The 26,383-nt window shown below is 42.5% G+C and overlaps 1 protein-coding gene across 3 annotated transcripts in view; it reads right to left on the bottom strand.

Annotated features, from left to right (window-relative positions):
* The window catches only part of E23 (ABC transporter G family member E23), a 262,382-nt gene that overhangs the window by 231,389 nt on the left and 4,610 nt on the right, over positions 1 to 26,383 (bottom strand). Inside the window, exons 1-2 of one of the 3 annotated variants that reach the window (XM_076304083.1) lie at positions 26,198 to 26,369; positions 22,865 to 23,720 (exon numbers count right to left, since the gene is read on the bottom strand). In XM_076304083.1, coding sequence (XP_076160198.1) covers positions 22,865 to 22,977 — 113 coding nt within the window. In that variant the 5' untranslated portion in view covers positions 22,978 to 23,720; positions 26,198 to 26,369. Of the gene's footprint in view, positions 1 to 22,864; positions 23,721 to 26,197; positions 26,370 to 26,383 lie in introns of those variants that run through there. The other 2 variants (XM_076304082.1, XM_076304081.1) reach the window with 2 other exon arrangements.

Raw genomic sequence — 26,383 nt, 5'->3', positions numbered from 1 at the left:
ACAAGGTAAATTTTTCTTTCGAAAATAAACGAAAGGGACCGAGGAAATTTTGGGCCCGGAACTCGGTACTCTGGAGAGAAATATTCTCGACTCTCAGTGTTTCCATGTGTTTTAAATTATTCTTTGTGAGAAGCGATAATTCGAAAATAATTCGAGCGATAATTCGAAGAACAAGGTAAATTTTTCACGTGAGTGTATTTTTCTTTCGAGAATAAACGAAAGGGACCCAAGAAATTTTGGGACCAAAACTCCATACCCTTCTGGAGAGAAATATTCTCGATTCTCGATGTTTCCATACGTTTGAAATTATTCTTCGCGAGAAGCAATAATTCGAAAATAATTCGAGCGATAATCCCAGGATAATTCGAACAATAATTCGAGAAACAAGGTAAATTTTTCTTTCGAGAATAAACGAAAGGGACCGAGGAAATTTTGGACTCAAAACTCAATACCCCTCTGGAGAAATATTCTCGACTTTCGATGTTTCCACACGTTTCGAATTATTCTCCATGGAAAACTGTAATCGATAATTCGAGGAACGAGATAAATTTTTCACGTAAGTATACTTTTCTTCGGAAAATAAAGGAAATGGAAAAATATCCCACTTTCGTTCAAAGTTGGTCAAGTACTTTACCTAGACGTTTTTCCTCTCATCGAGTAGATGTGTTCGCCCAGTTTGATAAAACTTTTTCAACCTCGATATTAGCCAATTTTTCGTGCCAGTTGTATTCTCGATGTTCTCTAAAATAGAATAATCTCTCTTACGTGTATGTGTGTGTACGTGTGAGTGGGTGGGTGTGTGGACGCGAGGTGTTTTCTGCGAAGAAAATCATTCTCTAACGGAACGAATTACGCGAAGCAGGTCAGTGTCACTCTCACGGGAGAAATCATTCCTCGTACCCTTCACTCGCACCACGCTTGACAAAACTATTAAAATTCCGCGTAATCACGAGTGTCATCTGCGCTGACCATCGGAGAAACGAATCCAAGGTGCGGCCTTCTCCGTTCCACGGCCGCTTCACCGAAACAAACTTTTCTAGCGGCGAGCGTGCAATTTTCATCGCGAGCCGAACTCGATGTATTATCGCGGCCGAGATTGAACAATGAACGATAATCGCCCTCGAACGCCCGAAATCGTTTCGAAAAGAAACGAGCGATCGAACTTATAACGAGAAATATTTACAAATACTCCTTGGTAACTATTCTTTCGATCAAAGTTACTATTTTCAATCCCTTCGAAAATCGACCAAAAATTATCGACCTATTTCAAGGATGCAATTCTTTAAAAGGTGTCTTTTCGATCAAAGTTACTATTTTCAATTCCATCGAAAGTCGAGCAAAATTTCTCAAATTTATTTCAAGTATGCAATTCTTTGAAAGCTGTCTTTTCGATCAACGTCGACTCAAAGTTATCAAATCTATTTGAAGGATGCAATTTTTTAAAAACTGTCTTTTCGATCAAAGTTACTATTTGCAATTCCATCGAAAGTCGAGCAAAAGTTAGCAACTTATTTCAAAAATGCAATTCTTCAAAAGCTGTCTTTTCGATCAAAGTTACTATTTTCAATTCCATAGAAAATCGACCAAAAATTATCGACCTATTTCAAGGATGCAATTCTTTAAAAGGTGTCGTTTCGATCAAAGTTACTATTTTCAATTCCATCGAAAGTCGAGCAAAATTTCTCAAATTTATTTCAAGTAAGCAATTCTTTGAAAGCTGTCTTTTCGATCAAAGTCGACTCAAAGTTATCAAATCTATTTGAAGGATGTAATTTTTTAAAAACTGTCTTTTCGATCAAAGTTACTATTTGCAATTCCATCGAAAGTCGAGCAAAAGTTAGCAACCTATTTCAAAAATGCAATTCTTCAAAAGCTGCCTTTTCGATCAAAGTTACTATTTTCAATTCAATCAAAAGTCGAGCAAAAATTATCGATCTATTTTAAGAATACAATATTTTAAAAGTTGTCTTTTCGATCAAAGTTACTATTTTCAATTCCATCGAAAGTCGAGCAAAATTTCTCAAATCTATTTCAAGTAAGCAATTCTTTGAAAGCTGTCTTTTCGATCAAAGTCGACTCAAAGTTATCAAATCTATTTGAAGGATGTAATTTTTTAAAAACTGTCTTTTCGATCAAAGTTACTATTTGCAATTCCATCGAAAGTTGACTAAAAGTTATCAACCTATTTCAAAAATGCAATTGTTCAAAAGCTGTCTTTTCGATCAAAGTTACTATTTTCAATTCCATCGAAAGTCGAGCAAAAATTGTCGATCTATTTTAAGAATACAATATTTTAAAAGTTGTCTTTTCGATCAAAGTTACTATTTGCAATTCCATCGAAAGTCGAGGAAAATTTCTCAAATCTATTTCAAGGATGCAATTCTTCAAAAGTTGCCTTTTCCATCAAAGTTACTATTTTCAGTTCCATCGAAAATCGGCCAAAAATTATCAACCTATTTCAAGTATACAATTCTTCAAAAGCTGTCTTTTCGATCAAAGTTACTATTTTCAATTCCATCGAAAGTCGAGCAAAAATTATCGATCTATTTTAAGAATACAATTTTTTAAAAGTTGTCTTTTCGATCAAACTTACTATTTTCAGTTCCCTCGAAACTCGACGAAAACTTCTGAAACCAACCTCAGTCATTCATTCCTTAAACGCTCCCCTTTCAACGAGCAACAATTTCCAATTCCCTCGAAACTCGGCCAAAAATTGATCATCGACTGGTATAAAAAAAAAGAAAAAAAAAGAAAAAAAGAAGAAGAAGAAAGTTAAACGCGAAATCCCTCGAGTAGTTTCGAACCTTCTCGTTAGGATCTTTTTCGGCGACCCACGCGATCTACAACCCAGACTAATCGTATGCAAATTTTCATTCACTCGGCTTCCGAAAGGCTGGCAAAAAATGTCTCAAGGTCTTCGGGAACGAGCCGAGGTTCAAAGGTGTATCTCCGTGGACCGTGCGGGTAAGCAGAAGCCGATTCGTCCCAGAGCTTCTCTGATAAATCTCTCCCCAGGGGTAAAGTCTCCCAAGACGTGGTAGGGTGGATCATCGAGTGAGGTAGGTCACTGACGTCTCCGGTAGCCCTTGGAGTCGATCGGCCGGGTTGTTCGCCTGGTTGGGTCCGACGAACCGAACGAACCAACCGGGTTTAACGCGAAGACGCTAACCAAGGAAAGAACGGGCTATTATACGGGCTCGCATGCCGCTCGGTCAGCTCACCCGTTCATTATTTCGTATCTCGAAAGTCGACGACGCGACCGAAAGCCCGACTTTACTCGCCTCGATTTACCAGCGATCGCAACCAACCGATGCAAATTCTGCCCTCCGAAATACGGTAATTCCGGCTCGCGGGTAACAATTTTTTACACCAGATTCGAGTCACGAAATTACGACGTCCAATAACATCGCCGTGACGCCCGTATACATCCGAACGATCGTAGATAACATCCCGGACATCGTACACACGGTTCTCGCGCTACGAACGATCAACGATGAAAATTCAAATCACACTTTTTCACAACATGGAGCTCTATCGACGAAGATCGGTCAGATTACCTCGATCGATGAAAATTAATCGATACACGACCCCGATCGGACTACTTTCAATTATACGTGTATAATTCAAGTCTCGAGCGAACGAGGTCACCTAAATATCTCTGCTAAATCTTTATCGAATTTTTACAAGATCGTTGATACTCTTGTTAAAGAACCGTTGTATCTCGTGTTGGGTAGAGCTTCGTTCGAGACACCCTGTACACGTAACAACGCGTAATTAAAAAACAGTACGAAGAAACTCGTGTTTGGACTCGTTCTCATCGAGAGGATCTCACCGATCCTTTGACAACCCTCTCGAGGTTACAATAAAAAATAAGAAACTCGTCTAATTTTTCTTTTCAATTTTTCAACTCGTGATCGATCGTTCCGTGTACGCGTGACGAACAACCACAGTCGAACGTAAATGAACAACGAACTCAGCGGTACAACGTTTCTTTAACAGTGATAAGTTCGCTTGAAGACGTCTCTCTCGCGAAACAGTCGCAACATCTTTCGAGATGTAGAATCGCGTGTACACGGTGGGTATCGATGTAAAAATAAAATCAACTCTCGGTGGCCCCCGGGGGACGCGAAGAGTATCGGGACGGTTCGAAGCGTACCGGGATAGGGATTATCTTGATCGAAAACTGGATCTTCGATAATAGTGACGGGCGGTGTGTAAGGCAAGGTCCTTGAAAATAACGCCGACTCGCGCTCGGGTTACATTGTACGAACGCGAGCGGACTGCTGATTATAAGGCTGGATACGCGCCGCGGGTAAATGGAAACGGACTCGTCGGTGGTACAGGTTCAAGAACGGCCCCGATCCCATCGAATTTATACGCGTTAACGCCGCAGCCGTGAATGGGAACCGTGTAAACAAAGCGTCCGGAACACCGGCGATCGATCCGCGAGTCGGTCTCTCGGTTCCGTTTTCCTCGAACCGACGAGACCGGCACGAACCGACAGAAGAAACAAACGAACGAAAAGGACACCATTACCAATACCACCATCGTCATTGCTGACTGCCCTCGTCGTCTATAGTTTGTCGTTCGCCACGGTGTGTTTGCGGTGCGCTATAACCGCTTCGCGCTAATTATCCGAACACTTGAAGCGAGATTCTTGCGTGAGTATTAGTGGTCGGATGAAAGTGGAGTAGGTCAATAATAGATCAATAGGCGTTTGCCTACCTATTTTTAATGTTTTTGATACGAGAAAGTCCCCCGTATTGGGCAGAGAACACCGCTTTCTAATGGACTGCTACGAATCCAGGAAGCGAAGCGTGGGATAGCACGGGGTATAATCAGTTCGCGACCGGTCGTTTGCTTTTAGTTTTGTTCGGATCGGGGCGACGATTATGTTCACGAGATCGAATGGTACTCGCGGAGTCGAACGTTCGAACACGAACGTACTCGAATGATAGCGTGTACAGATGATATTCAAATTGTATTCGTGAAATATTGGAATCGTTGCCACGGGCCCCTACTTTGATCTGGAACACTCGCGTATTCAAATAGTACACGAATTGTGTTCGTCGAATGTATAAATAGCTCGAACGGAACTCTACTTTGAAACGATCTCGAGCTTGAAAAGCTCGTGTATTCTGGAACTCGTGTGTTCGAATTCTTGTGTTCTCGGGTAATCGAATATTCGAATTCCTGTGTTTTCGAGTACTGGAATATTCGAATTCCAGTGTATTCGAGTACTCGAATATTCGAATTCTTCTGTTTTCGGGTAATCGAATATTCGAATTCCAATGTATTCGAGTACTTGAACATTTGAATTCTAGTGTATTCGAGTACTGGAATATTCGAATTCCAGTGCATTCGAGTACTCAAATATTCGAATTCCTGTGTTTTCGGGTAATCGAATATCCAAATTCCAGTGTATTCGAGTACTCGAACATTTGAATTCCAGTGTATTCGAGTACTCGAATATTCGAATATACCAAAATTCGACGAGCATCCCAGCTCTACTCTAGAGCACGCATCGAACCTCTGCTTCGATCTTCGAACCAAATAACACACACGAGACACACGAATTCCTGTGTTTTTAAGTAATCGAATATTCGAATTCCAGTGTACTCGAGTACTCGAATATTCGAAATCCAGTGTTTTCAAATACTCCAATATTCGAATTCCTGTCTATTCGAGTGCCCGAATATTCGAATTCCAATATACTCGAGTACTCGAATGTTCGAATTCCAATGTATTTCAATACTCGAATATTCGAATTTCTGCGTATTCCAGTACTCGAAAATTCGAATTTCAGTGTTTTCAAGTAATCGAATATTCGAATTTCAGTGTAATCAAGTACTCGAATATTCGAATTCCTGTCTATTCAAGTGCTCGAATATTCGAATTCCTGCCTACTCGAGTACTCGTATATTCGAATATTGGAGTTCGTGCCTATTCAAATGCTCGAATATTCGAATTCCTGTCTACTCGAGTACTCGTATATTCGAATATTGGAGTTCGTGCCTGTGGCGGCACTACCCACGCTTGCCACCAGAGGGAAACTCACCACCAACCGTTTCCCGCAAGTTCCCGTACCTGCTCCGATCGCTATATATACGACCTCTTACCGATCTTCCAATGTCCCGGCGTATAAGGCAGGGCCTGCTAGGATGCCTTACTGACGAGTCCACTAGCAGGCCCGGGATGAAACGCTTATCCCCACTTCCTTATATTTCCGTTCTCTCCTATCTTAAACATCTTATTAGCGCCGCCAAAGTGGTGACCCCGTCTAGCAACACGCAACCTTCTGGACAACAGCACAGCAGCAGTAGAGGTGCAGCACAAGACGATGGAAGGAACGCGCAACGTAAAGGCCGATTTTTCGTAAATCCCCCTCTCCGAGGGTTGACTCCTCAACCTGCCAGCGACGACACGGACGCTATACTCCCGGCTAACCATCAGGATCAACCCCAGGAGGACAGCAGGCAGCTTTGTCGACATTATTCACCGACCACACCGATGCGTTTCATAAATACTGGTACGCGCACGCATCAACGTCGGACAACAAGCGAAAAACGCGGCTTGAGCAAACGATGCTCGCCACGCGTATTCCGCAATCGACAGCAGCTGGGCCTTACTACGAAAAAGAAGCATTCTTCCCTTCCACCGCTCTGGACACCTCCTCCTGTGCCTGTTGTGCCACCGAACAACGGAACAAATACCTACGCCACTGGGACATCAGGACGGAACTTCAAAGTATCGTTTACCACTGGCAAGGGGGTTATGTGGCGGCACTACCCACGCTTGCCACCAGAGGGAAACTCACCACCAACCGTTTCCCGCAAGTTCCCGTACCTGCTCCGATCGCTATATATACGACCTCTTACCGATCTTCCAATGTCCCGGCGTATAAGGCAGGGCCTGCTAGGATGCCTTACTGACGAGTCCACTAGCAGGCCCGGGATGAAACGCTTATCCCCACTTCCTTATATTTCCGTTCGCCCCTTCCTCACATACTTCAATTTAGCGCCGCCAAATGCCTATTCAAATGCTCGAATATTCGAATTCCTGTCTACTCGAGTACTCGTATATTCAAATATTAGAGTTCGTGCCTATTCAAATGCTCGAATATTCGAATTCCTGTCTACTCGAGTACCCGTATATTCGAATATTGGAATTCGTGTCTATTCGAGTGCTCGAATATTGCACCATTCGAATATTCGCGTATCCGTGGAACGTTTTACTCGCTCGTACGGACCTACTTGGAACACTTTCGATCTCTGGACGTTCCACGTCACGGACGAGCGATCCTTTATCGACGGATCCACGCGTCCGACGCGTCTCCCCCCATACCTAACCCACACGGTTCGCGATTCTCGCAGTCAGACGTCCCGAAGGAGACAATTACGAAACACGCCCGTGTAAAATCCAGCCGGTGTTCTTTCAACGCGAAACGAAACAATGCGTCTGCGGAGTTTTGCGAACGCGCGACGCGGGGGACAATGTGTGTCGCGACACAGAATCGATTTCCGATGGGAGCACCGAGACCATTTAACGGATATTTTCGGTCCCGGTGTATCAACCGCTCGGCTGAATATCTCTCTGTGCGGAGTTCGCGAGTGACGGCACGGAAATGGTTGATCGACCGATGGCGAGACTCTCTTACGTCCGTCGTTGGTTCACCACGGGACACAAAGACCTCGAGATCAACGAACCTCCGTTTCACGCGAATAATTGCACCCGATGCTTGAAAACTCGGACCAAATTACGAACAATTCGAGAGAGCGCGTGATCGATCTCGGGTTCCGCGCTCGAGCAATTTTAATACGCGAGCGGTAGAACACGCGGTAAATCAAGCAATCGCATTTTACCGGCAACTGGAACACAGACCGACCGAGAGTTGTTAAGGAACCAGCCTTCGAGAGCCTCGTTGGCTATCTCAGACGCGGGGCAATTGCCAACTTGTAACTCGGAATATTTATAACTGGGAAAATTATAGCCCGACCGGCATTTATTATTCATAAATCATTCAATTACTTTTCCCATTACCATTCGAACGCGATCAACGCGCGCCGTTTGCATTCCCGATCGTCGTCGACTTAGAAGGGAACACTGTTCCAGAAATCGATCGAACGGGGACTCGAAACGTTCGAGGCGACTTGTGTTCGATGTTACGCGAAAATCCACGATAAGACGGATACAAAGATTGACTCAACTGCGGACCAAATGTAAACGGTTGGTTAACGTTCACGTTGGATCGATACGCCACGAGATGCGAACAGGAAACGTTAACGGGACACACGGTGTGGACGGTTCCTGGAAAGGAAACCGGCCACGGAATTACAAAACATTGGGAAACGAAATATTTGAAACGAAAGGAACTATTAACCACGATCAAGGGACAATCGGGGGGGTCATTGAATTCCTTAACCCTCGTAGCACGGACAATCCACGAGTACCGGGGACGGGTCAGAATGACCCAGAATATGTAGAGTCGCTCAAAAATTTGAAGCACCCTTCGGATGTTTAAAATACACCGTCCGTTTCATGCAAATACGCCAACCTTTCACCGAAATGATCTTCCTGGAAGTTCGTGAACCTCCTCGTCCTCCTCTAACGAATATTTCGGTTAGAATTTCACCACGGATGAAATTTTCTACGTTTGTAGGAATCTTGAACAAATTTCTATTTTTTTCAATAAAAAATTCTCTACTCGTGATTCGCGTGTCGATAAACAACGCACTCGAGTTTCGGACATCGTGCGAGATATATAGAGAAGAAAAACGAAGTATAAAGAAGAAAACGGTCGGTTTGGAGATACGGAAGGTCGGTTTCAAGTTCGAATTCGCTACTGTCTCTCTCTGAAGCGTTTCGAGGAGTTGACGAGCGTTTCGAGGAGAGTTCATCGCCAATTGTGAGAAATAAGTTAAAAACGAAGAATAAAGAAGAAAACGGTCGGTTTGGAGACACGGGAGGTCGATTTCAAGTTCCAATTCGCTACCGTCCCTCTCTGAAGCGTTTCGAGGAGTTGACGAGCGTTTCGAGGAGGGTTCACCGCCAATTGTGAGGAAATAAGTTAAAAACGAAGTGTAAAGAAGAAAACGGTCGGATCGGAGACACGGAAGGTTAATTTCAAGTTCAAATTCGCTACCGTCCCTCTCTGAAGCGTTTCGAGGAGGGTTCACCGCCAATTGTGAGAAATAAGTAAATTTCTGCGAGTTTCTCAATAGAAGGAAGACGCGCGTGTTCGAGAATCGTCTCACTCGCGCAAAAGGCAACAATCGAAAGCATCTGAAACGTCGTAACTCGACACGCCGGAGCACACACAAGCGAGTCGTCATTCCGCGGTAAATTAGAGGCGAAGCTGATAGGCGATTCAAGGACGCGCCAGCCGCGAAGGAGAATAGCGCATTTTTCTAGGCTATTGATTGCGTCTACCGAATATAGGGTAATATTCAATCTACTTAATGGCACGGTTGCCTGCGTGCACCGTCCTCGATTTCATCTCACCGGCAGCCGCTGGAATACCGGGCCTCGGCGCTCTTTTTTTCGTTCCACTTTTGCGCCTAAGCAAAATACTCTCGTTGTGCCACGCGTGCGCAGCCGCAAGCGCGCGCAACCACTGAACCTTGCTTCGACCCTCCCGTGGTGAAAAAAAAAACAAAAAAAAAATGCATTTTTCCCCCACCGACGATCGTCGTGTTCGTGAACGAAGAACGCTCCGGAAACGTGTACTTCGTTTCCCGATCTTCCAATACGAATTACTTCGCGTTCTCGTTCAACAATACTCGAGTCGAAGTGGCGAAAGAAAAATTTTTCATTCGAAGGAAACACAAGCTTACGAATTCCTGCGAACAGAAATTGGATTCTGGGGTCTTTGGACTATTTTATGGGATTTTTCAACAGAGTGGTATTTCTATGTAGTGGTATTTCTATCGAATTACTTTCGATTCTCGTTCTTTTTTTCCCATTTGTGCGGGTAAGAACATAAGCTACGCAAAATATATTTTTATTATTGAAAATTATATTCACTTTTGGAATATTGTAATGTTATCCATCTGGGGAAAGTGGCGCAAGAAAAATTTTCATTCGAAGGAAACACAAGCTTACGAACGTCTGCGAACAGAAATTGGATTCTGGGGTCTTTTGACAATTTTATGGGATTTTTCAAGAGTGGTATTTCTATGTAGATCTTTCGACTCTCGTTCTTTTTTTTCCCATTTGTGCGGGTAAGAACATAAGCTACGCAAAATATATTTTTATTATTGAAAATTATATTCACTTTTGGAATATTGTAATGTTATTCATCTAGGGAAAGTGGCGCAAGAAAAATTTTCATTCGAAGGAAATACAAGGATTCTGGAATTTTATGAGATTTTCCAAGAAAACGGTATTCCTTTGTAGCTTTTTGTATCTCGTTCTTTTTCTTCCCATTTGTACGAACAAGAACATAAACTACGCAGAACATATTTTTACCATTGAAAATAATATCGTAATATTATCCAGCTGGGTAAATTGGCGAAAGAAAAATTTTCATTCAAAGAAAACACAATTTTATGAACTCCCGCGAACAGAAATTAGATTCTGGAATCTTTGGAGAATTTTACGAGATTTTCCAACAAAATTCCTATGTAGATCTTCCAATCTCGTTCTTTTTTCCCCCATTTCTACAAACAAGAACACAATCTACGCAAAACATATTTTTACCATTGAAAATAATATTCACCTTTATAATATCATAATGTTATCTGTGGAAAGTGGGGAAAGAAAAATTTTCATTCAAAGAAAACACAATCTTACGAACTCCTGCGAACACAAATTTAGTTCTGGAATCTTTGGAGAATTTTACGAGATTTTCCAACAAAATTCCTATGTAGATCTTCCAATCTCGTTCTTTTTTCCCCCATTTCTACAAACAAAAACACAATCTACGCAAAACGTATTTATATCATTGAAAATAATATTCACCTTTATAATACGCTAATATTATCCATCATGGTGGTGCACGATATCCACCGAAGTAAATTAATAAGCAACGACGTGATTACATTAGAAGCACGTTGGCGAACGCCGAAAAGTGTGCAGAGCTCTGGGCCATATGCGCGGGAATTGCATAAAACGCGCACGATGGGTCCTGGCGCGCTTCTGAGAATGCGAAAAAGAAAGGAGATCGTGTTTTGAATGCGACGCCGCAAGAAGTAACGCCGAGAGAAACCCAGTTATCGAGAGACTTTTATGGAGAGGTCGTGGCTGCTCCGGCGAAACGCAAGGTGTCTCTTTCCAAGTACGTGAATTCCTCGTTGGTGTGCACCGTGAAAACTCGGTTCTCCTACGGTGCCCGATACGCGACTGATAAACCGTTTCCACGTGGCGAATTCGTTCGTACGAAATCGGTTCTTCGAACATCGAAATTCACGGATCGGTACATGCCACGTGCGGGATTCCCGTGGTCTCGTTTACCGTGCGTGCTAGCTGAACGCCCCAGGGGCGTTCGACGCACGCTGGGTACCGCTCGACGGAGCGTACGTATACACAGCGACATCGAAAGGGCGAAACAGACCGACGATGCGAAATCGACGTTTTCAGAGATCGTTCGATCTCGACTCTGACTAATTCCGTCGTATGAATCATTCTCCATCCGCTCTCGGAGGAACACGGCCAAAGTGCATCGCACCGCAACGAATTGAACTTGAATCCAGATTTGAAAGAGAGAGAAAGAGAGAGAGAAAGAGAATACACGTGAACAAGATAAGTTTAATAAGCTTTGTCCGTGCAGTTCCACGAATATAGAGTAGGTCCTCTTTGTTAGAAGCCATCGAAATATCTCTCTATCTCGGACGTTCTCGTTCGGTGTTACCTAGCGGCGACGACCGTGAATGAAATCGTCGGGACAGGAAATCGTTTCGTCCGTTCTTCGAGAAATTCATCCGAAAAAAAGAAACTATCGCGATTGTTTCAGCAACAGTTGAAGAGAACAACGATATTCCCGAACCGTAGGTAAACTTCGAGCGCTCCGTTTTGCACGGTGCCCTTGGACGGTTAGCTTTAACCGAGCTGTTTCTAAATACGCTCGGCTACGGTTAAAGAAACTAATTAACCAGCAGAAATGATGCGGTTCTATCCGAGTGGTCGATATTACTCGCGATAGACACGATCCGTTCACCGTAGCGATTCACGCCACGGACTCGTCGTCCCGTTCGGATGCATCTACGCGAGGAAATGATGTCGTCGCGCAAGAAACCGTTGAAAGTCCAGCTCGCGCGCATACATTGTACGTATGTATGTATCATCGAGGTTAGAAAATGGACGAAAGGAGCAAAAAAGTACGGGCCGAGACCACCGCTTTTCTTCCTTCCAGGCGAGTCCACCACGCCCGGTGATGCGATAAGGAGAACGTGTGCACCGGTGGTACACGCTCGCGCGCAACGAGTCCCTTCCAGTGGGTCACGCATGGGAAACTGGAACGGTTTCATCTCCAAGCGGAAGACTCGATTTTTCTCCGGAGGAGAAACCACCGATTTTTCTTTCGATCGGCCGTTTTCTAGGTTAGAGGTGTATCGCGCGTCTATACCACTTACCCGCGATAGTCGCGCGTAATGGGAATGGAATAGATGCTATACGCGCGCGCTATTAGAAATCTTCTCGCTAACGCTTCTGCGGCTTTGGCAACGACCGACCACCTATCGTCCTTTTGTCGCGAGACGTTCCGCGACGGTAATTTCGAGCCGTGAAAACCCGGATGGGCTCCATTTCCACTAATTATTATTTATTTTACGCGAGTTCCGTTCCGACGCGCACAGCCAAGGGATGGAAACGAAAACTACGTTGTTCGCGCGAATAACGTGAAAATATCGCACGGGTAAAATACTTTGCGCTCAAGGTTTACACGACCGGTGTTCATTAATAAAGGAAGAAGGGCTACTGAATTATTTTCCGTGGAATTTTCCTGGGAAAAACGTTCGAATGTCTCGGAGAGAAGGGAAAATAACGCGTGAGTAACGATAAAGTGTACGTTTCGCGAGAAATACTTTATGCGCAGAGTTAACACAAGCGGAGTGTATTAATAAAAGAAGAAGGGCTTCTGAACATTTGAATATTTCGCAGAGAAGGGAAAATAGTAAGGATAAAATGTTGTACACTTTGCACGATATACTTTACGTGCAAGGTTATCACGAATGAAGTGTATTGTTAAAAAAGGAAGGGATTTTGAATGATTTTTTTTAGAATTTTGGAGGGAAAAACATTCGAATGTTTCGCAGAGAAGGGAAAATAACGCGTGAGTAACGATAAAGTGTACGTTTCGCGAGAAATACTTTATGCGCATGGTTAACACAAGTGGAGTGTATTAATAAAAGAAGAAGGGCTTCTGAACATTTGAATATTTCGCAGACAAGGGAAAATAGTAAGGATAAAATGTTGTACACTTTGCACGATATACTTTACGTGCAAGGTTAACACGAATGAAGTGTATTGTTAAAAAAAGAAAAGGTTTGTGAATTATTTTACTTTAGAATTTTGGAGGAAATTTAAACAAACGTGTATTTTGGAGAGAAGGTAAATTGCGTGAAATACTTTACGTGCAAGGTTAACACGAATGAAGTGTATTGTTAAAAAAAGGAAAGGTTTGTGAATTATTTTACTTTAGAATTTTGGAGGAAATTTAAACAAACGTGTATTTCGGAGAGAAGGTAAATTGCGTGAAATACTTTATGCGCAAGATTTACACGAATGGAGTATATTAATAAAAGAAGAAGGGCTTCTGAATTATTTTCCGTAGAATTTTCGAGGGAAAAATATTTGAATGTTTCGCAGAGAAGAGAAAATAGTAACGATAAAATGTTGAATAGTAACGAAAGAAGTGTACTGATAAAAAAGGAAGGTTTTCTGAATTATTTTCTTTAGAATTTTGGAGGGAAAAACATTTGAATGTTTCGCAGAGAAGGGAAAATAGTAACGATAAAATGTTTAATAGTAACGAATGAAGTGTACTGATAAAAAAAGGAAGGGTTTCTGAATTATTTTCTTTAGAATTTTGGAGAAAGATTAAAAGAAAACATTTAAATATTTCGAAGAGGAAGAAAGATGGTTGATCGAAATTGGAAGTTTTCGCGAATATATATGAATATTTTCAGAATTTTAACGCGGTTGGAATTTTAACGCGCGCGAAACGAGTACTCGAATGTATTTTGAATTTGTTGGAGGAAAATATTCGACACTATTGAATGAAAAATTTTCATCTATACAGTGTGTTCGGTAATACGATCGACGAGGTGATTCTGCGCTCGAGAGATAAATCGAAAACATGGAATAAATTATTTTTAATCACTCTCGTGGAATCTCTATACGAACGTTAATTAAGATGGGGTATCGTGTTTGCGCTACTTGTTACGAGAATCAAAAAGAAATCTTGTTAACAATTTTAAAATCTTTGTAGCAGATATTAATTGGGAAGGGAACGATACCGTGGAAAAATTGAAGGGTTCTGTACCTAAATCAGGTATCTTTGTTTTTCTTATGAAAACAAGTTAATTGCACGAGGACACCGTATTCTTCGCGGTAACGCGAAAACGATTAAAAAAGACAGTTCTACTTTTTGCAACGAAAAATTGAGTTACCGTTTAACACTGGAACTACCGACGTTGAACGTGTTCTTGTTAGTCTCGGATCTCGTAAGTGTCTTCTAAGTTAGATGGGGAAAGGGCTAATTAATTTACGAGTAAAGTTAGTTGTCTATTTCGGTAATTGTCCGCGAATATTGTAAGCAAAGACACCGTTAATAATCGAGTAATTTTATATAGAAGTTTGAAACAGGTCATATTCACCCCTTCGTTAGTTCTAGTGTTATTAAATACGAAATTTGGTAGCTTTGGTAGTTCCAGTGTTAACAAGTACACAAATTTCGTAGCTTTGGTAAGTCTAGTGTTAATAAGTACACAAATTTTGTAGCTTTGGTAGTTCCAGTGTCAATAAATACACAAACTGCCTAGATTTGGTAGTTTTAGTTTTAATCAACACAAATTTCGTAGCTTTGGTAGTTCTAGTGTAAATAAATACACAAATTTTGTAGCTTTGGTAGTTCTAGTGTCAATAAGTACACAAATTTTGTAGCTTTGGTATTTCTAGTGTCAATAAATACACAAATTTTGTAGCTTTGGTAGTTCTAGTGTCAATAAGTACACAAATTTTGTAGCTTTGGTAGTTCCAATGTCAATAAATACACAAACTGCCTAGATTTGGTAGTTTTAGTTTTAATCAACACAAATTTCGTAGCTTTGGTAGTTCTAGTGTCAATAAGTACACAAATTTTGTAGCTTTGGTAGTTCTAGTGTCAATAAGTACACAAATTTTGTAGCTTTGGTAGTTCTAGTGTCAATAAATACACAAATTTCTTAGTTTTGGTAGTTCTAGTGTTAATCAACACACAAATTTCGTAGCTTTGGTAGTTCTAGTGTCAATAAGTACACAAATTTTGTAGCTTTGGTAGTTCTAGTGTCAATAAGTACACAAATTTTGTAGCTTTGGTAGTTCTAGTGTCAATAAGTACACAAATTTTGTAGCTTTGGTAGTTCCAATGTCAATAAATACACAAACTGCCTAGATTTGGTAGTTCTAGTTTTAATCAACACAAATTTCGTAGCTTTGGTAGTTCCAATGTCAACAAACACAAAAATTTCGTAGCTTTGGTAGTTCCAGTGTCAACAACCACCCAAATTTCGTAGCTTGATTACCTCTAGTGTAAATAAACACCGAAATCTATCGAGGAGAAAAAGGAATATCGACGTTGGGTGAAAGGTAATCTATAAAAGTAAAATGTCGAGGAACCAGCTCCGTGTCGACGCGTTCCAGCCGAGTTCGGATATCGATTTGCTGGTAGCGGGTCTGATAATGCACAGCGTAGATAAGGGGAAAGTTATCAGCCGCGTAGTTTATACAGAAACAAAGCGGGCGTCTAATTTACGAACCTCTTCGTCGAAAAAAAAATCAGAGACCAAAGACCGCGGATCCCGGCCGCCGCGACGATAACGACCGAGCTTTCGTTTATTTTATTTACCGTTCGCCAAGAGACAGTCTATATCAAGAATTCTGAAACGTGGCGTTGACACCGATAAAGAATACAACCGCTTAATCTCCCGCGGCTCACAGACTTTCGACGCGTGAATACACCGCGCGATACGGGCCTTTTTCTTTTCGTTCCAAGAAAAAAAAAGAAAAATTCACTAACCCGTGCAAGGAGATGCTCGGTGATAGGCAAAATTTCATTCGACTAACGGATGAAATCCGAGTTTCCGTTTATCCGATCGTGAAACCTAATATTCTGCAATTCAAATTTCCCTCCAAATCGGCAACGAACGAAATTACCTCGATATCTTCATTCCTTGGAAATTTATGATTTTTTATCCGAGATCGTTCGACTTTTCGAGATGCATCCTCCGTCTCTCAAGATGCATCGTCTGTCCTCTCACCTTTTCATCTCTCGAGACTCACCAACTTTCCATCTCTCAGGATGCACCGACCATCTTTCCATCTTTTCGAGATGCATCGGCAAAATTACCTTGGATCACCCGTTAAGATAAATCTTGGGATCGAGCGTCGATGGTAATTCCATTTCGGTGTAAAAACAATTGAAAGTGTTCGCAAGTGTTGCAGGCGTTAAGATTGTTCGATTGGAACGAGTAGGTAATCGGTAATAATTCGTTGGAGCGGTTTATACGTCTCGCTTTGTTAGCGTCCCCCTGGTCGCGTTTCTGGCCGCCAATTTGTCCCCCGACACAGTTCCGTAAGGTGAGCCGTGTTTCGAAACGCGTGGAAAGGTAATCGATACCTCGAAACGCTTTCGAAACGAAGATCAGGGGAAAAACGCACACCAACGGCCGACTCGCCGTGGAATGCGCTCTCCTCGAAATACGATTTATCATTTCCGCGAACTGCGACGATATCCGGCAACAAATTCAACGCGGCTCGTTTCTGTCGAAATACCCCGTGGTGTACACCACCGTGTCGTTTAAAAACGACATCGTGCAATTGCGCAGCGGGAAAAATTGCGCGGGAAACCTCCGAACTTTCCAGACGCAATTTTACCAACCAATTTTTGACACGAAAAAGCAATTCACCCGGCGAACGTTGGATTTATTTCTTCTTCCAGCGTTTCGTACCACGAATAACGCAGCGAAACCTCTACTTTGGATTCGATGCCACGAAACGCCATCGATCGCGAGCGCTCGGAAAATCTAGAGAAATATATTACGGGGAACTGTGACGCGTCTCGACTTTCCACACTGAATTCTACCGACGATTTTCGACACGAAAAAGCAATTCGTCCGAGCAAGCTCGGATTCGTTTCTCCTGCTATCGTTTCGTACCACTGTACAACCTCTATTTATAAGTAGGTGTAAATCTCTGTTTATTTTAGATTCGATACCACGAAACGCTATCGATCGCGAGCAGTATTACGGGGACACCTCCAAACTTTGCAGACTCAATTTTTGCCGACATATTTTAAACAAAAGTACAGTTCACACTTTGAATTTATTTTTCCCAGTACCATCCTATAGTGTATTACACACGTGGTGAACATCTATTCGAGATTCGAACCGTGGAAAGCTATCGATTTCTCGACGAGAGCTATGAAAATCTAAAGAAATCTTCAAACTTTGCAGACTCAATTTTTACCGACATTTTTTAAACAAAAATACAGTTCATTGGATTTATTTCTCCCAGTACCATCCGATAGTGTATTACACACGTGGTGAACGTCTATTCGAGATTCGAACCGTGGAAAGCTATCGATTTCTCAGCGAAAGCTGTGAAAATCTAAAGAAATATTACGAAGACACCTTCAAACTTTGCAGACTCAATTTTTGCCGAGATTTTCTAAACAAAAATACAGTTCATTGGATTTATTTCTCCCAGTACCATCCGATAGTGTATTACGTACACGGTGAACGTCTATTCGAGATTCGAATCGTGGAAAGCTATCGATTTCTCAGCGAGAGCTGTGAAAATCTCGAGAAACATCGCAAAGAGCTGTGAAAAGCTGTAGAATCGCTCCGGGGAGCGAAAGAAAGCTATAAAATCGAGGGAAACGGGTATGGAATATCTGAGAAATTTCTATGGAAAGATATATATATATATATATATAATATACAGTTGTTAAATAAACACGAGATACCGCGTTGAGCCCGTATCGATTATCTCTGTTGAAAAAGCTGAACGATCGCCGTGAAGGACTCTAGAAATTTACCGAATTCTATGTCTCGGTGTACAATCGGAAAAATATAGAATGAAAAGGTATACAGAATCGCCAAGGGAATGCGCAGCGACATTGAATGGACATATAAAATTACAGAATCGCTATTGGAGGCTACGAGAAGCTGAACAACTGGGCCACCTACAGAATCCTCCATAATGGTTGGCGTATAGCTACGTAAAGCTATAGAATCGGGCCCAGAAGAATATCCATTCACGATGGTACTGCTACAGAGAGCCATAGAATCCCTGTTCAAACCTGTTGCAAGTTAAACATCCTCCAAGAACAACCACGGAAATCTACAGAATTGCCCCGCGGGTAGGTACAAAGGTGGTGTGCTATAGAACGAAATAAAAATTGCTACGTACGGGTTGCAACGTTGCACCGCGATGCAACGAAATCTGTGCACCGTGGCTGAAGAGAAACGCGGAGTGATCGTTGGATATCTCCGCGGAAAGTTATGGTACGTGTCGCGACGAGATCGTTGGAGAAACACGCGTCACGAAAGTGGAAAAAAAAGAAAAAATCGCCTCGTCACGCGTCCCGACGCTTCACCACCGGTACGGGTCAATATATTTTTTAAAGCCACAACGACGACGACGACGAAGACGAAGACGACGTTGTACGCGTCAGGCTTAACGAAGCTGCTCGTCATTGTTTAAACGTCGATGAAGACGATCGCAAAGAAACACGTGCGCAAACAACCAGGCAAAACGCCATTCGTCGAATCTGGCCGCGGATAAACAACCGCGAACGGTATAAATAAATTTGTCTGACGGGCACCGATAAAACGGCGACACGGTGCAACGGCCAACACACCGCTGATAATATTTAAGGCGTGAACATCGAGGACGTCGAATCGAGAACCAACGTGTCGGTGAACAATCGAATCCGGTGACACGACGAAGGTCGTCGGGATTTTAAAATACGAACACGAACACGTAAACGTAAACGTCGGTTCGCGCGGATTCGTTTAGCGACGCGCATTACCCTGTGATATATTTTTTTACGACACGAATGATAAGGGACTCACCAACCGTCGTCGCCTCGGGCCTCTTTCGAAAGAGATCATCGACTATCAGTAGCGATAAGGGATTTAACAGTCATGTGCGCCGAACGACGTTAATTACCGTCGTGCTTCTTCTTCTTCTTCTTCTTCTCTTTTTTTTTTTTTTTTTTTAAATTTTATTTCTCTCCCGTTGTTTCGTAGACGCTTCGTTCGGGACTAATACAACGCGACGACGCGGAGGACAAAATCCGCTTGGAAATAGTGACGAAAGGAAATGAGTAGCGCTGGGAGTGTGGATAGGTTGGTATTTAAATATTACTCGAATAGCCGAGCACTCGAATTGTATTAGGTACTCGAGTATGCAAGGAGTCGAATAGTATTGGATACTCGAATATCTAAGTATTTAAATAGTATTGCGGTACTCGAGTGTGTAAGTTAGTATTGGGTGCTCGAATGTGTAAGTATTCGAATAGTATTGGGTACTTGAGTGTGTGAGTTAGTATTGGGTACTCGAGTGTGTAAGTATTCGAATAGTATTGAGTACTCGAATTTCTAAGTATTCGAATAGTATTGAGTACTCGAATATCTAAGTATTCGAATAGTATTGAGTACTCGAATATCTAAGTATTCGAATAGTATTGCGATAGTCAAGTATGTATGTTATTATTGGGTACTCGAATGTGTAAGTATTCGAATAGTATTTGGTAATTGAGTGTGTGAGTTAGTATTGGGTACTCGAATCTGTAAGTATTCGAATAGTATTGCGATACTTGAGTGTGTATGTTAGTATTGGGTGCTCGAATGTGTAAGTATTCGAATAGTATTTGATACTTGAGTATGTGAGTTAGTATTGGGTACTAGAATCTGTAGGTATTCGAATAGTATTGCGGTACTTGAATAATGTAAGTATTCGAACAGTATTGCGGTACTCGAATAGTGTAAGTATTCGAATAGTATTAGTATTTGAATACTCGAATACTCGAATATTATTTAGACACTCGAATATGTAAATTACAGAATCACGAAAGAGATTGATCGTGCTAACTTAACTCTCCGTTCGATTTAACCGTGTCTCTTCATTTGTGGTTTATCGCACTGACTGCCTTTACGTCTTTATGTTTAATGACGCGAATTGGCGACACAGAAGAAGGATTTATATCGCTACTTTTTAACGATATTGTTCGCACACGTCCAGGACAGGAAGATTGCATAGAAGCAGAAGAAATCATTAATCGAATTTATGTCTTCTCTTTTTGTTATACATCGTACCGCATCGCAGAACACCTCCTATTTACAATATTTATGTCTCGTAAACTTGTCCCACTTTTATAACGATGAATGACTAATTCCCGCATTTCAATTCGCGTTTCCTTGCCTTTTTTGCTCGGTTCTGCTCGCCAACAGAACCTTGCGCATCTAGTATAGCATAGTTGATGATTCTCCGATATTCTGCTTTCATTAAAAAAGGAATTCCAAAAACCATCGCTATCCGTTTGAAATATTTGACAAGTAATATCCATGCTCGTTTGGGTATCCAGCTACGTATAATCTATAATTAATAGAATATGAAAATTCTAATGCGAAAAGCTCGTTTTTACGGTATTCCCTGCTACCAGAGGAATCGTAAGAATAATAACACGAATGGAAGAAAATAACTACACGATATTTCTTACGTCCGTGATATTCGTTTCATTCTCTTGTAAATTATCGTCTAAGTTTTCTCAGTAACGTATTACCACAATACTCTGCAAGTATTATCTTTCGGATACCTGTGACCTCCGATTATTCCCCGTGTCAAAAATGCCTCTATCCTTCCTCTCGACGATACCAAAAAGAAAAATCTCTATTCTCTAATTATTCTCAACCGTTCCCAAATTTACTTTACCCTCAAATTATTCTCAACTGTAAAATTCTAAAATTTCCTCTATTCTCGAACTGTACTCAACGCTATATTCAAACAGTGTCTCTATCCTCAAATTACTCTCAACGGTACCAAAAAGTACCTGTCTGTGTACTCAAATTATCCTCAACGGTTCCAAAATTTCCTCTATCCTCGAACCGTACTCAACGCTATATTCAAACAGTGTCTCTATCCTCAAATTACTCTCAACGGTTCAAAAATTTTTTCTCTCCTCAAACCATACTACTCTATACTTAAAAAGTGTCTCTATCCTCAAATTATTCTCAACGGTTCCAAAATTCCCTTATTTGGTAACCAACGATTACCAAAAAGTGTCTCTATCCTCAAATTACTCTCACCGCTATTAAAAAGTACCTACCTCTGTACTCAAATTATCCTCAACGGTTCCAAAATTTCCTCTATTCTGGAACCGTACTCAACGCTATATTCAAACAGTGTCTCTATCCTCAAATTATTCTCAACGGTTCCAAAATTTCCTTTATCCTCGAACTATACTCAACGCTATATTCAAAAAGTGTCTCTATCCTCAAATTACTCTCACCGCTATTAAAAAGTACCTACCTCTGTACTCAAATTATCCTCAACGGTTCCAAAATTTTCTCTCTCCTCGCACTATACTACTCTATACCCAAAAAGTGTCTCTATCCTCAAATTATTCTCAACGGTTCAAAAATTTCCTCTATCCTCGAACTGTACTCAACACTATATTCAAACAGTGTCTCTATCCTCAAATTACTCTCACCAGTACCAAAAAGTACCTCTATCCTCAAATTACTCTCACCGCTATTAAAAAGTACCTACCTCTATTCTCAAATTACTCTCAACGGTTCAAAAATTTTCTCTCTCCTCAAACCATACTACTCTATACCTAAAAAGTGTCTCTATCCTCAAATTATTCTCAACGGTTCCAAAATTTCTTTATTTGATGACCAACGATTACCAAAAACTGTCTCTATCTTCAAATTACTCTCATCGCTTTTAAAAAGCACCTCTATCCTCAAATTACTCTCACCGCTACCAAAAAGTACCTCTATCCTCGAACTCCACCTAACGTTACCAAAAAAAAAACTTCTCTACTCTCCGCTCTAAAATTACTCTCACCGCTATTAAAAAGTACCTCTATCCTCAAATTACTCTCACCGCTACCAAAAAGTACCTCTATCCTCGAACTCCACCTAACATTACCAAAAAAAAAACTTCTCTACTCTCCGCTCTAAAATTACTCTCACTGCTATTAAAAAGTACCTCTATCCTGAAATTACTCTCACCGCTACCAACAAGTACCTCTATCCTCGAACTCCACCTAACGTTACCAAAAAAAAAACTTCTCTACTCTCCGCTCTAAAATTACTCTCACCGCTATTGAAAAGTACCTCTATCCTCAAATTACTCTCACCGCTACCAAAAAGTACCTCTACCCTCGAACTCCACCTAACATTACAAAAAAAAAACCTTTACTCTCCGCTCTAAAATTACTCTCACCCGTACCAAAAACAACCTCCATCCTTTAATTATTTCCCCCCTGGTTGAGAAATAGCTCCGGTTCTCGGTTTCCTCGCCGCGGAACGAGAAATCGTCCCCGTCCATCGATTGCTCTCGGTTGAGCGTATCGAGCGAGAATAGTAGCCATCGTCTACGTATCCCAGAGGGAGTAGGAAGAGTACCCGCGCGAGTAAACGTCGGGAAAGCCACTCACCTGGGAGCATTGATGATCGGTCGGCCCATTGCCCGTTGCTGGCGCTTCTCGTTACTGGGAAGGCGCAGGTAATCTTGGTCGCCAAAGAGGAACAGATCCTTTGAAATAATCATGTCCACCGTGTGGTTGCCGGTTATAGCTGCCCGCCTCTCCCTCTTATCTTTCTCTCACTGCCGTACACCACTGGCTGAACAACGCACGACGACGACGACGACGACGACCACGACGACGACGACGACGACGAACACGACCCGAAACGCGGTGCGAATATCCTCACTGTCCCGCCACCTGAACACGTACGACGCGATCCGTGACAACGTAGACGACGTAGACGACGACAACGACGAGGAGGACGAGGACGGTGCACCGCGGCGACGACGACGACGACGAACCTCGCACGGTTGGCTCGCGTCAGCAACCGTGGTACATTTTCGCACGCGACTGCCGCGACTCGACGTCGATGATGTCTCGCGATCCCCGTACCTGTTCGCGAGCATCAAGCACGAGCGAAATACGAGGCGACTCGCGAGCCACAGCTGATCGATCTACCTCGTACGCGGCGTTACCACGGGCCAACGAGACGCGACGTGCCACGACCTTACGCGAACCACGATCGTTTCTACACCTTTGCGGAACCGAGCCGAGAGAACTCGCTAAACGATTCCAGACTATACGGAGTTCTCTTTGGTGCGTACGGATCGAAACTGACCACGATTCCACCTAATGTTTCTTTTCTTTTCTTCTCTTTTTTTTTATATTTCTCGACAATGTTCGCTCGACGAATGATCGAGTCAGAAACGAAGCATTTCGCGACGACGATGAACCTTCTTCTTCCGTGGCCTCGGGTCCCGTTTCTCTGGAAAATAAGAACGCACGGTGATTGTTCCCAGTTTTCGTAACCATCGAGATTATCTAAAAGGGGCAGAGGTACGAAACTTTTCAACACGATGCTACACGATCGGTTATGTTTCAACAATTGTCCACCCGGGACCGATGTTATAAATTATTTACAGAAGAAACAAAGGAGCGTGGTTTATTCAACGGGTGTACGTCTCCACCCGAGCATCAGGGTATTCCTCGTTTACGATTTATGGGTGAAATATTTTTCCCATCGGGGCGAAAATCGAGAACTGCGACGCGCGGAACGGCTACACACGGAATATTAATATCGGGGATAGGTTTGCTACTACTCGAGCATCGGGGCACTCCTCGTTTACGATTTAAGGGGAAATATTTTTCCATCGAGGCGAGAATCGAGAACTGCGTCGACAACACCCGGGAATATTAATATCGGTGTAAAAATATTTCGGTTTGTGGAAACGGGCAGGTGCGCGTTCGTTGTGTGTTTTTTTTTTTTAATTTCAAATCGAACGGAACGCCTCTCGTTACCGAGGACTTAACATCCGGGTAGACATCGTTTCGAGAAACGCGTTATCTCATTTCGTGGAATTTTTCGACTGATAAAATTACATTTACCCAACGAAGAGAGTTCGTTGAACGTTTTACGTATTTTTAATTCGAAGAAATCAAACTCCCGTATAAACTTTACCGGTACGTTTTATAATTAAACGCGATGCATCGGGTCGTTCGGATAGATAAATCAAGTTCCCGTATAAACTTTACAGGTATATTCGATAATTAGAAATAAAACACATCGAATCGTTCGGAAAGTAATTTCGTTTCCCAAAATGGAGCGTACACAATTTAATAAAATGTTTCAACGCTCTAAATTTAATTTTCACCCCAAAAAAAAAAAAAAAAAACCCCAAAATGACTTTCCGAACCAAATAAAACGTTACGCGAATTCGTGGTAAAATGATTAAATTTCTCTTTCGAAAAATGCTCGATCAATTGCTCGAGTGACGCAAATACTAAAATACTAAAAAACGTTAAATTGAAATGGCCTCGGTCCAAATTTGTCTTCTTTTCGTTCATCGCGCGTTGAATTTAAAAAAAAAAAAAACTTGAATCGAACGTAATAACTTGGACGTAGAACGTCCAAGTGGGACGCAGAGGTACGAAAATAATCGGAGCACTTGTTCCTAACGAGGATCGAAGATCGGTGAAAAGAATGCATATGGAGGGCCCACGTCGCGAGAGGCAATGTCAAGTGTCTCTATTTCGAAGCGTTCCGCGCGTTAACGCTAGTAGCGAATCCGCGCGGCGCGACGCGACGCGGCACAACGCGGCGCACCGAGAGACAATTTTAATGCGGCCTACGGGTTGTAAGTTTAGAATTACGAGCAGTTCATTCCGCCGCGGCGTATCTGATATTCGCATAGAATGCCGCACGTTGCCGGTTGCAACGAATGCCTCGGATACGTGTTCGCGAGTAGCCGCAGCATCGCGCTCGCGCGTTCATTCATGATCGTCTATTACTACTGCCGAAGGTAATCGTGTCTGGGTAGGTAATCCGTTACCACTGACGAGGCCAGTAAAAACAGAACGAAGTTTTCCCATCGCGAAAATAGCGGCTTTCGCGCGCGAGCACTCGCGAGAACGCGAACAGCGAACAGCGAACGCGCGAGGTGGAAGACGTAACGACCGCGCGAGGCCTAAAAAAACGGAGCGTTATTTTTAACGCTCAGATGTCCCGTACACTTTCTGTCCTTTTTGTATCCGAAAACTTCACGATCGGTGTTTCCTTGTTCCTTGCGAATTTTTTAACGTCACGCGACTAACGTGAACGTGAACGTTCATTCGTTGAATTCGAGAGTCGGACCGTTTCGAGTACCGGTGAATAAATAACGACGCGGCTCGATTCCGTTTCTATTTCTAACCCGAAAATGGCCGGGAAAATCGTTACCGTTAACGGGCTTCGTATACCGTCTCGAAGGACCCCGATGATCATCGATACGTGTACGTTACATCGGTGTACGTACGCCGATAAACTATTATTGCGAGCGTACGACGATACGAAAACCACGAACGTAGGTATCTGTATTCCTCTCGCGGGCTTACCGTAACACGCCTTATCGAAAATCACTCCGCGTGACATTGAAGAAGTTTCAAACCCTCTCCGCGCGGTACCTACGAGGCGTTGTTGTCTCCTTGTCCCGAGGCGAAAGAGAAAGACGCGGGCGTCCGTTATTGTTCCGGAAAAATGTGATTTACACGCCACCGGGACCTCGTGAGCGTAAAAATTCGTCCATCGAGACGTTCTATTGTACCCGAAAGGTATTCCAAACAACCGTTCCCGAACGTAAATAAAAAGTGCTGCCAACATTCTCGCTGGCGCAACGGTTCGCGGCTTCCGAGGCGCGACGACAAAGAGCCGTTTCGAAAAATCCGGTTCGATTTCGCGAAACAGAAATACATATATATATAGGTCACCTATTTCCGTCCAACGTACCCATACTGCACACCCGCGTTGATCAGCTTCCGAATTCTTCGCATAACCAACAATCACCGTCTATCGCACGTTAAATCGCCGTTATTTATCACGGGATTTTCTTACCCGTTTAACGTAGTTCGCGCACCGTGAACGAAAACGAATATGGCGGGCGGGGTGGAGTGGGG

The sequence above is a fragment of the Ptiloglossa arizonensis genome, chromosome 2 (assembly GCF_051014685.1).
Source record: "Ptiloglossa arizonensis isolate GNS036 chromosome 2, iyPtiAriz1_principal, whole genome shotgun sequence".
Lineage (NCBI taxonomy): Eukaryota > Metazoa > Arthropoda > Insecta > Hymenoptera > Colletidae > Ptiloglossa > Ptiloglossa arizonensis.
This window is presented reverse-complemented; position numbering and strand designations above follow the sequence as displayed.